The following is an 18,650-nucleotide window of genomic DNA, read 5'->3' on the forward strand; positions in this document are numbered from 1 at the left end:
CTCAGTTTTTAATGTTTGTGCGATGGCATGTGCTGAGGTGGTCACCAGCCCATGTCTAGACACAATATGCACTTTGTCAACAGGAAAAAAAAAAAAATCATGAACTCTTTCTTTTTTTTTGTCGTTGTTGTTGTTGTTGTTGTTTAGGTTGGTTTTTGAACAGTCATATTTGCAGTGTTTTCATTCATCTTCAGGAGGGTCTCAGAGGCTTGGACAGTGTGATATGCTCACGTGTATGTTGTCTTTTTGGAGTATAACCTGGTGAATTCACTGATCTTTGGATGCATTTGAGAACAGGGCACTGACGAAGACTACTGCACGCTAAACGGCAGTTGAAATGAAAAGAAACAGATGAATATATTCCCCTTCATCCTTCACAATCCACGTGGGAATAGAATAATGCTGGCTATTTATGATTAAAGACTTTTTGATAATAATGTCCATCTATTGAAGTGTAAAGTGCACCTTATAAGAATATGAGTTACTTAGAAAGATCCTTCTTTCAAGAAGCTGAGGGATTTCATTCTCTGCGCTAAAAAAAAAAAAGAAAAGAAAAGATAAATCAGGAACCTGGCGCAAAAGTGTCCTATATCTTCCTAAAACGTTACCTCTTGTGCGCGCTTGTGTATACTGTTTGTGATTGCTGGCTTCAGTTGGCGTGCTTGTATTTATGTGTTGTGTGTGGGTGCATGTGCGACTGAGTGAGCGTACTGTGTTGGAAAACGTAGGGTTGTTACTTTATTTTTATTTTCTTTTTGTGGAAGACTGCAGTAAATGTTGTGTTGCAAATCCAATGGTTATAATGTACATACATTATTTAATGTATAGCAAATGAACCCAATTCTTCTAATATTTGTATAAACATTTTATATGTAAAATACATCACAACATTTTTGAATAGGTACTGCTCTGGCTATTACAGATGTGTATATATATTTATATTTTTTTCATGTATAAAATACTGTATAAAAGCTGTACAATTTTTTTAGAATGGGCCAATACATGTTTTTTTATGTTATTGTAAAAATTCATATTTTTGTATTGCATGTGACTACCATTCTGTACACGCAGTTTCTGTTTTCATCCATGGAAGACAATAAAATGAGGCTTGTCATGTAACATTAGAGTGGACTAGAGTGGTTATTTCACTGTTGCAATGCAGTTACTGATGAGGCTACAGTTTAACTGACGTAGTTTAGAGTAACTTTTCTTTATGACAACTTAACGGGGCATTATAGTTCAAGTTGTTGGATTTTAAGTGTGTGCTGTGCGTACAGTATATAAAACCAAATGAAACAAATCATTCAAATGCAGATTAAAAAGAATCAGGTATATACACTGTTGCCCATAAAGTTGGAATAAAATGTTTTTTACCTCTTCTCATGAAATGATTGTGACACTGTGATTTATTCTTGATAAATAAAGTGTATATCTTCTCAGCTTTATTGATCAAACTCTTCCAAACATATCACAGTGAAACTTAAACCACAATTAACCTTTGCAAACTGTGTATTCAGGCTTTAACAAAATTGGGGGTATTGAACAATTATTCCAACTTTATGGGCAACAGTGTAGAAATAAGAAAAGGAGAATGCAGGGAAGCATAAGAAATGCCTTTAAACACATGTTAACAATTTGCAATTTTTGTTGAGTTGATTTGTCTTCATCCAAGAAAAATTTAATAATGATTCTGTGACAGACAGACAAAAAAGCGGAAAAGCATGAATGAAGGTGCATTCAAACTATATTATTATTGTCGCGTCATGAGCTCTGGCTCATCTGAGGCTTCCACAGAGGTCATAAGATAGGAGCACACTGGACTAAACACACTCTCATGTCCCTAATGGTCCTGCTTAAGAAGCCCTTGCAAACAAAAAAACCCCAAAGGAAGTCTGTCAATGACTACTCTTTCCGAGGTTAATAATGAATCCTCAGGCTCATCTGAGCAGAAGGTTATACACTGAATATGCTTTTAGCGGCTGCCGCAAGCCGTGGTACAAAACCCCAGCGTGCCTCTAGGTGGCAGAAAGACCCAACAGACAGTGCCAGTGGCCATCTTCAGTCTGTTCGGCACCGTGCTGTTATTTCTTATCATAGCTGTGCACGTTTTATATCTACTTTGGGCAGATCTTTTTTGTGTCACGGTATGTTTTTAATGTGAAAATAAGCTACTGACTCTCTAAAACTCTGCTGACGACTTGAACCTGGTCAGCTAAAATGTCTGAAGTTGCTCCAGAATGAATTGCAAGAACTGATAACAGTAGTATGGTTAAGTGAGACTGCTTGCATCAACACTGTAAATCTGCCTTGGACATTAATTAATCCACATTTATCCACAGTTTAAGCTCTAGCAGAGCACAATAGATTGTTGGCATATACAGTGCTTTATAAGCTACAGAAAAAAAAAACTGTATGCCTTTGTTTTTTTACATTTGTGCATATGCAGCTTTTCAGTGATGACTCTATAAAAGGTTTCTAATATAAGCCCTTGGGAGCTGTCAGTACAATGATAAATACCGCTTGCATTCAGTCCTTGAAACCTGTTATCAGTAAGGATCCATGTGAAATGTGGCTTTGACGAATACAAATGATAGATTGATTTCTGTACTGTTATCAACCCAGCCGAAAAGAAAGGACCTTGTATCCTGACTCACGATGCTTTGCAACCAAAAGCTCTTTGACTCCAACTGGTACTGAATCACGTGACCAGCATTTGGTGAGAGGAAACGGTTTCCTCCACTGGGGGCCCAGACACAGAATGTTCTTTCTTCCCTGCAAAGCAATTAAAGCAAATTACATTTAGTCAGCTGTTTGTTTCTTTATGCACTGTCGCCAAATTCGGCACCAGCTGATTTATCAGTTCAGATGAACCCCCGGGAATATTGAGATGAGGAGAATCAATGCATAAATGCTAAAGATGAAATCACAAATCAGACATGTTTAAAATCAAAAGGTGATTATTGCAGCAACCCTCAAATTCATAGATACATTTCCTGTAACAACAAAATCAGTGGGATGATTTTATTTGAAATGTATTTATTTATTATCCGGGCTGTTATTATCTTCTTTGCCCTGCCTTCTGCTGCCCACATCTTTAACCAACTTAGCGGACCTCTGACAGAATTGTGCCCTGGACTTCACTGTGTCTCTCTGCTCATCAGAATCAATGAAGTGCACATTCTGTCATAAATTGTTACAGAAGATCGCCTTACTCGAGACAAGGGTTCGCACTGTAGAAGTCCTCTGAAGTCCACAGCACTCTGCCGATGTCTTCTGGCTGCGAGTTAGTTCATAACAACTCAACTTGACAAGATTTAATTGGACAGCTATCTCTAAATGAATACCAGCACTGTCCCAAGACTCACTGAAACAAAACCAGTGAAGTAATGTGCTGTGAATGGGATTTCTACCTGCTGGGATACACTGGGTGTTAAATAAATGCAGGACTGCGCTACAACAGAGGGCAGAATTTGTGGATTCAGCCGAGGCCAACTTCAACCCTGGACGTGACCTCCACCCTGGGCTTGACTGGATCTGGAGTTAAAGTGCCGATGGGCAATTGTTGGTTCAGTCTGCAGCACCTGTCGGCGAGGCCCCCGCAGCACAGAGACAAAACATCACAGCCTCAATGTCAGCATGTTGACACGCAGCTTGTGGATCAGCCTCGCTGATAAAAATGGACGTTTGGGTTAATTAGTTAATGTTTTTTGTGAGAGGGCTGAAGACAACCCCCCCACCCCCCCACCCGGTCGCTGCCATGTGATCTGCCTCCACCCCAAACGAGCACACGCTGTGACACCAACCTTGCTGATAACGAAGACGACAAAAAGAGCTCTCCTCTGGCCCAGACTGACGGCACTGATAAGGCCAGCAAGGTCACTAAAAGTTTGGCCCATCAACCCCCCCCCCCCCCCCCCCTTAACGAACTACGATCAGAGATTAAGGAACTGGATGTGATGTTGATGGATGCCACTGCTGCACCATGAATCACATCCATTCAAATCAACACTAAGTAAATCTGCCCGGCATCAGCACAGACTCCCCCACTTTCACTACCCCCAGCATGTCCATCCTACAGTGGCCCTCACCAACACCCACAAGCAGGCTCCTCCTCTGGACTTCATGTTTATTCCCATTTTGATGCACCCGACCAATTCTGGAAATGTATCAAATTTGATATTGATTCCTTGTCACCTACAGACCGTCGTCAGCGCTCTCACCAAAAACAGTACGAAATTGTGCAACATTTGACATTCTCCTCCTGCTGCCTTTATATTTTATTTACGGGCTTTTTCAGAAATGCATTGAGCTGCATGCATTACATTTTCTGCTATTGTCAACACTTTTCCTGCTACTCTCAGGCTACTGCCCACAGGCCCTGAAAAAAACAACAGTCTTTAAACCTGTTTTATTTGATAAAATGCAATGGGCTGAATGAAAGTGAAACATTCATAATCTATGTGGATTAATGTTGACGTCCTAATTATAAAACAGCATCAGATTTATTGGATATATTATAAAGCAAGGGCTATACCCCTATCACCAAGCCCAGCAGAATATCCTTTTATCAATGTCATAGAGAACAGTGTTAAAAGTGGGCTAGTAATAAAGATTTTATTTCATAGGACACGGATCATAGAGGGAAATTTAATTTTAATCATCAGTGTAAACTGTTGTGTACCTGCTTGGCATCAAACTGAATTTTTTCAGAGAGTTGTATAAATATCTTTCAGTTTAAGTAAATGTATAAAGAAAGGATAATTAGACTACAGGAAGTGCCAGAGAATGTGTTTCCTCAGTTGATGGTGAAATATCGCTCCTCTGTCATTCTTTTTTTTTTACTTTCTCAATCTACTGCAAGTAACAGGCAGACCATCTATTTCTACTGTTTATTTATGGGCAGACAAAATGTGATTTTTCTTCTCCCGGCTCCCTTTTTGGCCACGGAGTGTTCAAAGAGAGTTGTGCTTTGATTTCCGAGATCTGCTCCAACTCTCAGAGCTTTAAAATCAGGATTTAAAACTTTCCTGTTCTTTATGAAGTTAAACTTGAGACTATTTATTCGTATCCTGCACTGCTCTTGAACTCCACTGTGTTTTATTCTGTTTTCATTTACGTCATTCTATTTATTTCTATTTTAAAGTGTGTGTGTGCTTTTATATTGTCTTTTTTTTTTACAATGTATTATTTTTCTTTTATATCTTTTTGTAACACATTTATGTATCTGAATTGCCTTGTTCTTATAAATGTGCTATATAAATAAACTTGCCTTGTCTTGCGTATCGTGTACTTTTTAGTTACTGATGAATGGAACTTTCCATCACTCAAGGGACGGTGTGGGGATTTTGAGATTAAGTCATTAGTACTCCTTCTATTCTCACTTCCTCTCAGACATGGGGTGAAGCTGAAATGACACTCTGACTATCTATGTGGGTCCATACTGAATTTATACATACAGTGGTTTTAGAAAAGTTTTCCTCCTCAACTTGAATACAAAATACAGCCACTTAACTACATTGTATTTAATTAATGTCTGACCCACAGCCAATATGTATAAGAGTGGCACAGTGGTGCAATTAAAGGGTTTTATGTGTGTGTTTCATCAGCATATCAACAGTAATTAATTATATAATACTGCTTATGACAGTCTTGTAAACTTGTAACAATGCATCCAGCCATCTGTCTGAAGAACTAGATGCTGCCCAATAGCATCAGTACAGCTTTGAGTGGAAAAAATCTAGCCTGAGCATATGCACCCCCCAAAAACTGGTGATTTTATCTGCCATGAGTCAATTCCCGTTGATGGCAGTGTTGATGAGACTATCTGAACTGATATTTGGTGATAAAAGCACAGCACTTTTTTTTTACCACAGTTGTTGGAGATACTGTGGTAAAAACCACAGTGTTTCCAAACAGATGCCACTGCCGCATGGGGTGTGGGGACCGATGATTCCTGGGTTTGGTTTCTCGTGTCTTGCACGTTGCTGATGTCATCTGCAGGGATTAGACAAGATCAAGACTTTCACTCTGAATGTAAAAGTTACAATTGCAGGTGCAGCGACACTTCAGAAATCACCACAAATAAACACGTAAGTAACAGAGGAAACTAGAAGAGGAACTTCATAAAATAGATACAACATTTGCAATCAATATAAATGAATAATATTTAGGACCCTTGTGTGCATGAGTGCTGCAACATTTCCACTACGTGTGGTATTAACTGACAACGTTTCAAAATGCCTTGCACTACTGGTACATGACATTTAACCTGGACTATAAATAGTCATCTGTGAGCAATTGTGGCTCGGATAGAAGTACAGATGACACTGAAGAAGACGTCTGACACTGAAGTGAGTTCCGCGCAAAATTATGATTAACTATGCAACAGCCCATCAGCATGTCAGCTTGAAAATAGCGAGACCTGCGACAGACCACAAACAGTGTGATTTTAGACATTGGTGTCATGCACAATGTGGTTTGGATTGAGGGAAATGATGCTGCAGTGTTCACATATTGTATGTGAAGCCTAAATTGCATTGATCCAAAACAGAAAGGCAACAGAAAGTGAGCCACTCACTCAACATTCAGCATGCAAATAACTTTTTATAGTCACCCACCCAGCAGATATATGCGTGACCAGCTACACCATCAGAACAGAGCATCACAACCACTTCCTTTTATTTTTTTTTAGTCCAAATGAAGAAGTAAGAACAAGACAGCCAAATGAGTGTGCCACAGATGTGGATAGTCATCATTGTGTCCCAGTTAGTTTAAACGTTGCTCATTTCGCTTTACTTGCAGACACGACTTTATTCTTCCTGGAACTGTATCGGGATCACCAAAAAATGTAAGTGACAGACTGTATTAACACATACTTTTATTCTGAATCCTGTAAACACTGACAAACGAACCAAGGTGTGAACTTTATTTAAAAATTGCATATCTATTACAGCTTTTTACATATAGGTCAGTTGCTGGTTTACACCTATGTAAGGATGTAGATTCATGGAAGTCATGCATCTGGTATGTTAGCCAGACAGATTCCCCTTTTTCATAGCCTTTTAAATGTAACAAGCTATCAGATTTATTTATGATCCTTTTATCCAGCCATGTTTGCTCATTTTCTCTTTTTCTTTTGGGTTTGATTTTCCAAAAAAAAAAAAAAAAAATCTTTTCACGCAAGTCACTTCAGTAGCTCACTCTTAAGGATTGGATGGACATTCGAAAATTGACAGAAATTCAAAGGCAATTAAATGTTCACTGCTATGGCCTGTTAGAGGTCTTTGCAAAGTTATTTCACTATTGTACATGGAACTGCTCGTTATGCAGAGTGGCCTTTTTCAGAAAAATTTAAATGACATTATTGGATCGTGATTGTGCATTGTGTTTAAGCGCTACTTAAATGTTGCAGCAGTGAAGGTGGAGCTTATTGTAACTACTTTATATACTGCTGGCTGGCTTCAACTGTAATATTGCACCAACATGAATTATTTGATTATATTTTGTATTAATAATTTGAATCTGGCTAGCTGTCAGATAAATATATAAATGTAAAAGTATAATATTTCCCTCCAAAATGTAGTGGAGTAGCATTATACATACAATATAAAGTAGCAGTAAATGGAAAATAGCCTCTAAACTGTATGGAAGTACAGTTCCTGAGTGAAAGTAGTTAGTCTTCCACCACGCGTAAGAAATAGGCTGAAGTACAAACTCAATAAAAGCACCATTTTGGTTTGATAATGGCTGCCCCACAGATCATATCATAAGGTGTTCCTGTGTCTGGGATTCTTCCTAATTCTCCTTACTGCATTCATTTGTATTCCAAAACTCAGTCCAAGCTAAACTGCCATATCATGTCTTCACAGATATCAACATGAATGGCCTCCTCCTCCTCCTCCTCCTCCAGTTGTACTGCATTGAAATCATGGTTGCACCAGTGTGTGGAGCTAACACCTCAACAGATGCCGCTGCTGTTATGAGCAATGTTACTCTACAAGGCCCAAACAATGCTTCTCCAGCCTTTCAATCAACATCCGCCACTCATCCAACCAGTGCTGCCAGCACCATGTTCGAGATCAGCCAGTCACGTACAACAGTCTCCCAAAGGCCACCAACTGACCCACAGCCCACCACACCTAAGATGATATTTTACTTGAAGGAATGCCTCCCAGTATTAATGGTGACCGGCGGACTGATCATAGCCTGTACTATTTTGCTGGTCTCTACTTTTTTGTTGACGTGGAAGGTGTGCCAGTTGAGCAAACAAATCAAAGCGCTGGGCAGCAGCGGTGACCTGATCAGCACCTCCGAATACTGGATAGGAACTGCCAAGAAGAACAAGAGCAAGTCAGAGACAGAAGCCAAAGAGACCTCCATCTTAATGGATGACATGAGTCAAATGCAGGAGGAGATGGGCAACGGTACCACGGAAGAAGGAGGGAAGCTAAATGAGGATGGACAAACGGGAGAGGAGAAGAAGACGGAGGATGGGAACACTGGCAACAATGAGGAAGCTTCATCTACACCTGTAACCGCTGCTGGAAGTTCGTCCTCTTCAAGGCCACAAGAGGACGCCACCGATTCCCAGGCCACCAAAGCTGTAGCAGCTGCTTCCTCTGGGGGCAAAGATGAACCAAAGGATGTGGTGTAGAATGAATGGAGTGTGTGTGTGTGTGTGTGTGTGTGTGTGTGTGTGTGAAGGCAACGAGTTTCCTGAGCAACTGTCTTCACTTCCCTATAGCTTTACAACCCATTTACAGTAAATAAAGGATACTTTTGTCTTCAGCTTTTGCTTTACAGTAAATTGAATGACTGTGTGTGCTTTTGAGTGTGTCAAACTAAGCACTGAGCATTTCTGGTTCAAAATGATTGGCCGTATTTCTTTCTTTTTTTATGTGTTTTGAATATTAGAATATATTATCATTATCATTATTACCATACAGTTTTGTACTAGTCGGTTTGTGTCTCACACAAAAGTTTCGTGAGATGTGAATACATTTATGACATTCATGTGGAAACCAGAAGAATAAAACACAGTTTGTAATTTTGTCTTTCATTACAATGCCTCCATCTCCTATTTCGCTGTGGCAGCGAAGATGTGTGTGAGAAGCATAGATGTTTGTGTGTGTGTGTGTGTGTGTGTGTGTGGGACAGAGAGAGAGAGAGAGAGAGAGAGAGAGAGAGAGTTTGCTTGATTAGCAAGCATGGACTGTGCCTCTTCTAGGCACTGCCAATCAACTCAGAAAGAACGTTCTCTTTCACCTCAGCCAGAGCTGACAAAGCCACACAAAAACCCAATATGTGGTGGTTTCCGCCGTCTTGCGCAGATATTTGTTCATCTACTTACTTGTGACGTCATGATTGATGTGCACCTTTCATTAAAAGTCTCTTTAGTTTGTCCCTTCTCAATGCAGCCTCTTCTTCGACTCCAGCTCAACCCTAATAGTGAGGAGATGGAAGCACTCAGAGCTGCGGTAGCTCTGGGTGATGTGCAAGTTAAGAGATGGGATGCAGTAAAAGCTATCCTCACTGAAAGTAAATGTCAAATATGTCTCAGCCAGGAATTTACTTCTGTATTGTACATCACGTGCTGGCATTCACAATGAATAAGGCAAAAACTTGGATGTGAGAGATATGGATGATTTTTTTTTTCTCTGCTGCTGCATGGTAACGCAGCTCAAATTGACAGCCTAGCATGTTGTTTAGTGACTGACAGTGGATGTGAGGTATTGACTATGAGGCATGTTGTAAGGGGTAATGACAGGATACATGAGTTGCAATCTCAGTGCAGATAGCTGCTGGAACGGTGAATGGCACACGCAGGCAAAAAAGAAACAGGGGAAAGAGAGGTGGGTGAGAAAGAACCAAATACATTGCAAAAGAGGTACTTTGGTTAGTTTACATGACAACTGACCAAAGATAAGTGCCAAAACGAGTACAAAAGAACAAGGACTCTCTGCTGCTGTGGGTAAATAAATCTACAGCGATGCAACATTATTTTGCTGAATTTGTCATATTCATATGTTTAAACCCTGATCACCATCTGTATAAAGTTGAACTCTCCCTTAGAATCCAAGGTAATTAACATGTGGTAGAAGTGCAGCATTGCAGTGCAGAATGGAGAGTCGGCTGTAGTGCTGATGACAACTAGGAGGCTGCAGTGGACAGGAGTCCTCTGCAATGAATCTTAAAGGTTTCTGTGGCAGTATCTATACTTACAAGGAGAAAATAACAACCTGTCACAGCACAGTATTACTTTGTAGGAATACTTCAGAGTGGGATAATATTGATTTAGGTGGTAAGTGATAACAGTCTAATTCATTTTGAGTACAATCGGAACTGCAATCAGTCAATTAATCTAACCACAACAATAGTTGTCACTTTAAATGCAGAAGTAAATCCTGAAAGCTGCCAGATAAGGACCGAGGAGTTTCCTTTGTGGCAGCCTCGTCTGCAGAGACCCCTCCGTTATGCGCTCCATTTCTCCTTACCCCCCTCCTAACACCCCACCCCTCCCCGCTCACTTCCACTGCACAGAGTAAATCCAGAGCCTGCAGTGCCTCATCGCGCAAACCCAAAAGATCCATATAAAAGGCAAAGAGGACAAAAGGACCAAACTGCAAAGCAGGGAGGACAAGTTCAAAAACCTGCACTGGACAAGTGAGCAAGGGTCAAATTCTATGAGGGGAATTCAGGCATAGAAAAAAAAAATTCACCTTCAGCAGAGCAGCAGCTGGTCCCGAGCTTGAAAGCAGGAGAGGAGAGGGAAGAGTGGCTGGACAGCAAATAAAGGAGCAAAGAAAAGTGACTGGAATGATAAGATGAGAAGGTGAGTTATGGACAAAATCAAAGACTCTTTTTACACACACATTCTGCCACACCCCGGCTCACATGTACTGCAGTTTCAGCAGCGCAGACCTCCTGGCTGTATCTTTGCCTGCCTGTACGCCAGCTGATGCATGAGTTCTCTGTGGAGTCATTAATAAAACCCATCTTTTGAGCTAGTTCTCCTCCTCTGAGAGCATGGGACCTACTGCTCTGACAACCTCTGATGAGTGAAGACGCAAACTGATGCGAGGGAAAATGACTGCAGGGGTTCCTCGTCCTCTGTGATGAATGATACTCTTGAACAGACTAGAAATATCCTCGCACAGATCAAGTCAAATGTTTACAATTTCGAGAAAAGGACAAATTTTGACCCTCTATTGCATGAATACAGTATGAACATTTCTCAAAAGGACACTGCTGCTGCATACGTAAAAACCTTCATGGTTGGTGGAGTCTGTTTGGCATGTGATGCGAATGTATCTGCAAGCAATGCAGTGATGTGCAGCAAATGTTGAGCAGCCTGAGTGTGTATGTGCAGTAGAGAGAGAGAGAGAGAGAGAGAGAGAGAGATGCTGGAAGTGGGTGGAACTTTGAATTAAACAATGAAAGTTTTATTCAGCACAGTCCTGTACAGTTGCTATGCTTCTCCTATAGCTGGAAAGTGTATTCCCTGTGTTCACTATAAAAGCACACTGCAGGCATCATTTCTACTTTTCCAGAAAGGAGCTGTGTAAGATAAATCCTAACATTGCTGTCCTGTCCCTCTATCTTTCTTTAAGCAGGCATGCGCTGCTGAAGCTCTCCCCCAATGAGGCCCTTTTGCAATTCCTGCTCGTGTTGTCGCTGGGGTTGCATGTCCTAGCCGTGTGCCCCTCCTTGTGCTCCTGCAGCCGCAGCCACAGGGAGGTAGACTGTTCCTGCAGGGGCCTGAGACAGTTGCCTGATGGCCTGCAGCACAACATCCGCTCCCTCAACTTGTCCCACAACCGCTTCCACAACCTGGACGGCCATCTCAGCACTTACACGCATCTCCGCTTCCTTGATTTGTCTCACAACCGGCTGAGTCGCATACCAACCGGCTTGCCTCGTTCCCTCTGGCATCTCTACGCCGCCTCCAACCGCCTCCAGTTGCTGGGGAAGAATGACACGGCCTTCCAGTGGAATCTGCAAAAGCTCGACCTCTCCAACAACAAGCTGGAGCGGGCCGTCTTCATCAACAACACGCTGATCAATCTGTGCTCACTCAACCTAAGCCACAATCACTTCTGGACTCTGCCCACCAACATGCCGGTAAATCTGGAGACTATTGACCTGTCCCACAACTTGCTTGTGAAGGTGCTGCCAGGATCTCTGGACCGGCTCCTCAGACTAACTCACTTCTACCTGCATGCTAACCGTTTTTCCACGCTGCCCTTTGGAGTGTTGGACGAAATGACGTCACTAAAAGTCATCACTCTGGGCAGCAACCCCTGGGCCTGCCACCTTTACACCAACGTCAGCTACTTACTCTCCTGGACGCAGAACACCCCTGCCCATGTCATGGGCTGCCCCTGCCACACCCGGCCTGTCTGCGGAGGGGTGCGCCCTAGCAGGCCTGGAGGTTGGCACTTTGCCTCCTACAACCTGCCCCCACTGGCAGCGAGTGCCCAGGACCTCAGCTCCACGTCCCCCGAGAGCACCGTCACTGGGTGGTGGTACTTGTCTGTTTCCTCTCTGTTAAGCACCCCACACACCCACAAAGAGACCTGGAACACACACCCCACAGCCACACCCAACAGCATCTCCACCCCGGCACCCAGAAGGACAGGCACCAACCAAACTATTAATCACCTTTCTGCACCTGCTGGACCAGCTGCCACAGAGCACATGCTCCACACTGATTCCCATCTCATCTCCAGCACAAAGAAAGCCTCACACACCGATTCACTCCGCACCGCCGACACATCGCCTTTTTCTGACACAAGCTCCATTACTGAAACACACATCACGGCTGACATCACGCTGGCCGCAGACCCATTCTTTACAACAGAGAGCCCCTCAACCCAAACAAAGAAGACGACCACTCTTCGCACCAGGAGTGTGAGGAGGCAGAATCAGTCCCCTACCAGTCGCATCAATAACAACAGCCCAGCTCTTGCTACCTGCTCCTCAATCCTTTTCCTACACAACCTGGGGGCTCTGTCTCTAATTCTGCAACAAGTTCTCTGAAAGACAAGTGAGAAGCACTGGCAGCTCTATGTTAAGTCTGCATATACAGCAGAAAGAAGCAAACAGCACCCATGCAAGACTGTGGAGACACTGTCAAGTTTGTATATTACCAGCTTTCTCAGCAAAAAAGGTCATTCGCAGCACAAAGGCTTTATGACGAGGTTCATAATCCTGCTATTCTGAGTGTGGTATGATGCTACTTTTATGATAAATGGACAAAAAAAACCAAGGCATTACCTTTTCTAATAACTCTTTTTACAAGCCTCCACTTGAATGTGGTCCCTGATTTGAAAAAATACCATTGTAATGAGTGGAGCTAAGCACATGGTGGCACTATACATTCAGGTACCAGTTTATTATGTAACTGATTGTAGCCTAGTGCTCATCTGCAACTACAGTCTGCCCATTTGAAGCTGCCCAGTATACACTGAATCCTTTTTTTATTTTATTTTCAGATTTTGATACAACTGAATTTGACTGATATTGTTTTGGTAATATTGTGGTCATATTTTTTTATTTCTTTTTATCCTATTTTATTTGATTTCACTGGCTTTCAAAGATGTATTTGAATTTAAGTAAGTTTTAATTTACTTATTTTGGCTACTTTATTAGATCTCCTTGATGTCTGCCTGCTTGCTTTATATAACAATCCATATCACTCAACAGTGGAGTATTCTTTTCTGGGGACGGGGTGTATGTGAGAAACTGGTCTTGAATAAGGGAACAAGACTGTGTGGAGTGAAGAGAAAACAAATGGAGAATGTTACGTCACTATCTTTAACAAACTCTGAGTGCCGAGCACTGCTTCTGTATTTTGATCACATCTCAGGCTTAAGTGTCCTTCATGATTCAGTGAAGCTCGTGAAAATGATCTGCATGGTGATTGAACGTTCCAGGAATGCTAACCCACTTCTATATTGCCGCAGCACATTAAAGCACAGACACTCTCAGCTTATTTATATGAAATGTTAAGATATTTCAATCTTGATTGCATTAAGCGTAAATAACAGAGATGTGCCAGCCTACAGGTCTTTACATTTTAGAAATACCTTTGCATATGGTATCAAAATGTGCCAAAATAGCAGATAATACATCTCAGCAAGCTGCATTTGATACATTTAAGAAGAAAATGACTCTAGGAAATCACTTTCTGTAAAGTTAAATAAAATGTTTGACTTATTTACAGCTTTTGTTGATGCTTTTACGCCGTATTTTTCTTCATTCAACACTGCAAGACTGATGGGTTTTTTTTCCATTTCAGGCTGTTTTCAGTGATAGTGGTGAGCAGACAAACTGTAATTATTATTTTTAGCATTCAACAAATACATCTCCCGTGAGTCATTGACATGGGTGTCAACCCTTGTGGTGACTGAACATGTTCAATCCTAAAAAATAAACAAGGTCATAAAAATACAACTCATCAGAGAGTGGCTTATTCAAGTTTAATTAGCAGAGATGCATTTGTTTTAAGTTTATTTGTTGAAGGAAGGTTCACCAAGCACAAAAGCACTTATTCCAGTCAGACCTTGGTTCACACTTAACCACACCTGGAAGCTGCCCAGAACAAACACAACTCTTATTTGTTGGTCATTGAGCAATCACTCTAAAATATCCCATTTTGTTTTTTCTTTTTTGTTGTTAAAGATGAGTGAAAAAAGAATCATCTACTGTGTGCAGACATATACTGTGGCACAGAGACCAGAAAAAATAGCACATGATATTTATTGATGTCCTGAAGAGAAGTGAGAACCTCTCACATGCAGGAACATCTGTGACTGAGAAACCAGGACTGTCTTTTGGCACCGTGACACTCAGGAGGTGCGAGGTGACCCTGCAGTTCACACAGACACAGCCCAGAAGAGCAATATGGAGTCACTGTCACCACCCACACTGAGAATGATAAACATCTGACGTAATGCCAGTTGGGCCATGGATCCTAACTGAATAACTAGGCAATAAAAGAGAAATCAAAATGAAAATACATTCCCTTGTGTAAAAATTCTTATTAGCCTTAGAAATGTTAAATATCATACATCAGGGTAAATACAGTAGGTAAATAATTATGTGGATGATGACACATGGTATAGTGCATTGATTTAGCAAAGATTTAATGAATAAAAAATGCACACAAAAAAGTCAGAAAGAGTGAACAGAAACTGACCATTCTATCTGCGCACCAGCCGTCATACTGCAAACTGAATATGCAAACACCTGCTGAATAAAGTCTGTGTATTTATAGCTTAGTAACAGCAGCCAGAACAGAAAGAAACTTGTGGTTGGTTCTGTGCTACTTATTTATAAGCATGATTCAAGGCTCAGAGAAAGTTAACTCGGTTTTCATTTCCCCCCTCAAGTCCCCAGCTTCTCCTTTGACACGCATATTCATTTAATCACTTATTAATTCCAATCAAATAATTATTTTGTGGAGTTTATTCCAACACGTTCTCCAAATGGATACATTTCTACCATTATAAAGCACTAACGAATGGCCAGACTGATAGTTTCCCACTGTAGACGTAGTTTATGGGACATGAGAACACAGTGAAGTTGAGTGAAGATGAGATGCAGCACCATTTGGGTTTTATTGAGGTGTTTTTATAGTTTGTATTTGCCCACAAACAGATGTGTGCCATTGAGAGGACCACTGAATCATTACTCTCCTTTGGTTTAATTCCATATTGCAGTTTTCATATTTTCTGATCTTTGAGGTAACAGATAGTGTACAAAAAACACACACACACATATATATGTATATATATATACATACATATATATATGTATATAGCCATATATAAACACACATGTATATAAGAACCTAACTTCCGGCCTCCCTTTAGCTGCAGAACTTTAAAACATTTCTTCAAAGTACTGTAGGTGCTTGTGAGCTGGCCTGCTTGCCAATTATTTTCTCTGTGGACAACACAAAGTAATGTCAGATTTCTCTTCTGGCTTCTCCTAACAACTGACAAGGTGTAGAAGGCTAGCATCATTTACTGCTGCCATGCCTCCCCTCTTCATCTCTCCACCCGGGCTTGTTTTGAGTGAGCTGCTTTCTTCCTTTCAGCCACACTCAATAAGACTCACCCTCAGTGTGCTTCTTTGTACCCGGCAATCCCACTGCCCTCTTGTGTTCTTGTGCATTGAATTCCCCATCTGCTTTATATATCACTGTGCTCAGACAATGGCATATAGAAAGGCTTTAAGAACATATCGTGTATTACAATCTGAATGCAGGCAATGATTTTGAGAGTGTTTAGTTTTTACTTTATGTGTCTTTGTGTGTGCATTTACCCTTGCCGAAAAAGTCAATTTTCTTACAAAGCTGGCTCACTACCAAGCTAACAGGTTCTATGAGTTAGTTTGGAATTGAATTTTTTTTTTTTCTAAGACTGTATACAGAAATAACAGGGAGTCCAGAAGAAAACAGCCCAGCATTGTTGCTGTGGAAGTCATACAATCCTTCCTCTCAGTAAGAGAGGCCAGAAGGCCACGGTAGGTGGTGAACCTGTTGGTGATTCTCGACTCGCCACTCCTAAAAGGAACACGAGGTGCTCGTCACTTTGAACCACCTCCATGAATACACACATAGACAAAGGCACATAAACACAAATGACATCAGCTCCTCTTGTGATCACATGTGCTCAAAGTGCCCTCTTGTGGTGGTAAGACAGAAATGAATGGTTCCCCATTAGAGACTGTGTTCTTTCACCAGGACACGACATGCCCCATGACGGACACTTTTCTCGAGCATCTCTCAATTAAAATCTCATTACTGTTCGCCATACGCAAAAAAGTGTGCTTCTCTATAGTTGAGTTTAATACAGTGACAGGATTTGAGAATTTAACACCCCAAACATGCTAAAATAACGTTCCCAGTGGGAATATAAAGCACCTACAAAGTTTGAACAAACATTTTCGGGTATTTGTGCTCAAATTTGTGAACTTTCCTTTGAACTCCAGAGTGATATTCTTGTCTCAGAGTGTCAAACACAAAATAAGAGAACAAACAGAATAAAGGATAGCGCCCCGTGGCTTTCGAGGGGAAACATTTCCTGACAAGAGACTGGAAAAATGTGACAATCACTGTAGATAACCAGCAACCTACAGGCCTTATGTACACCTAATGTAATGCCCTTTGTCATGAATCCATCCTGATAGACCGACGCTCATTTGTGCGTGGAGTGGCGTTCTTTGAAAAGACAACTGCAGCCTGTTTATAGATAAAACAATGACTGCCAATTTTGACCCCCTTAGAGCCTGCATCCCAATATCAACTGTAACCCAGAATATGGCTGGTATCCAGCCGAAGGATGCTCAAATGTTGCAGATAAAGTTTATCTGATAAACCTAATCTGCATTGACAGCTCGGGTCTATATGCCAAGGCTCACCATCTCTTTGTGCCAAGAGCAATGTTTTCCAGTCTGGGCACTGATCAGCTGTAAAGCAAAACGTGTAGGAATCTAGAAGAAATAACAAGGCGTACTCCAGCAGCCAGAAGACTGATGAGACAGGCAAAATTCTACCCTGCAGCATAGTGGGGGGAAGCTGAGGATATGGTATCTCTCGCTCTCGTCTCAATGGCACAGACAAGGCAAGGTCAGTGTTAAGGTCAGTGGTTGCAGAATAGGAAGTGGTTGGCAACTGAGAGAATATATGGTGGCAGGCAGCGAGGGGAAAAAAATAAAGTAAAAAGGAAAGGAGAGAGAATAAGGCTGGTGGAAAACAAAGAATGAGACATAGCAGACAGAAAGCCCCACTTAGATGGCATGTCCAGCGAGGCCTGCCTACTGTAGCATTCTTAGCCTCTGGATGCTTTAGAAAACAGGTCTGAGGCACAGCCTATGCTCTCCTATAAACTCAGAAAAGGTGACTAAAACTGGATATAAGAATTCCGCAGGCCAGTAATCCATAAACTTATTTTGTGTCGGTATGTCGGCATAACAACAGCAAATGCAGCTGTGTGCAGGCATGAGTGTGTCGTTATGAGGAGGAAATCTTGCATGACAAGCCAGAGAGCATGGTGCACAGCTGTCCTGAGGAGAAATTTAACAAAATGAGTTTTAATGTACTTTGGCAGGGAGTGGAAAAAGATTTTGTGATCATTTTAGGAACAATTTTAAATGTTTAACCAATCAAAAAAGAAAAAAAAAAAAAAGGTAGAACTTGCATGACCGGGCTCGTTTCACATTTAGCGTCTATGTGCGGAGGAATGTTCAACTTCCCTGTCTCAATAAAGCTCCGTAAAAAGGCCAGCGTTCCCATCTTTCTCACGACTGCTGACTGTACAGGTGATAGGATGGCTCCACGCGGTGCTTTAATGCCACTCGTCATCATCTGTAACACACAGCTCTCTCTGGAGTCGTGCAAACAGCAGCCAGAACATTCGAGGGAGCAGCAGGGGCATGAGCTTATCTCCCAGCCCAGTGGAGCAGGTAAATGATGTCGTCATCATCCACTTGTGTTGGAGTCTGATTGGTCTAAAGAGCCCCACATGCAAATGGTCTTTTAATAGTGAGGTCAGAAATGAAGATCAACTTGCCTGGTCTATGTTGTTGTGTGCAGAAATGTATGCAAGTTACCGCATTTCTGAAAAGCTGCTGGACCTTCTGCT

The 18,650-nt window shown here is 41.6% G+C and overlaps 2 protein-coding genes across 2 annotated transcripts; both read left to right on the plus strand.

The window, feature by feature from the left end:
- Positions 1–6,722: 6,722 nt before the first annotated feature.
- LOC139213169 (uncharacterized) lies at positions 6,723–9,397 on the plus strand. Its single transcript, XM_070843806.1, has 2 exons — positions 6,723–6,847; positions 7,869–9,397. Exon 2 carries the CDS (start codon positions 7,877–7,879, stop codon positions 8,651–8,653), a length of 777 nt encoding a protein of 258 aa, XP_070699907.1. The 5' UTR covers positions 6,723–6,847; positions 7,869–7,876; the 3' UTR covers positions 8,654–9,397.
- Positions 9,398–10,823: 1,426 nt separating this feature from the next.
- LOC139213349 (oligodendrocyte-myelin glycoprotein-like) lies at positions 10,824–13,038 on the plus strand. Its single transcript, XM_070844026.1, has 2 exons — positions 10,824–10,831; positions 11,550–13,038. The coding sequence occupies exons 1-2, from the start codon at positions 10,824–10,826 to the stop codon at positions 13,036–13,038; spliced, it is 1,497 nt and encodes a 498-aa protein (XP_070700127.1).
- Positions 13,039–18,650: the final 5,612 nt, after the last annotated feature.

This window comes from Pempheris klunzingeri, chromosome 14 (assembly GCF_042242105.1).
Source record: "Pempheris klunzingeri isolate RE-2024b chromosome 14, fPemKlu1.hap1, whole genome shotgun sequence".
NCBI lineage: Eukaryota > Metazoa > Chordata > Actinopteri > Acropomatiformes > Pempheridae > Pempheris > Pempheris klunzingeri.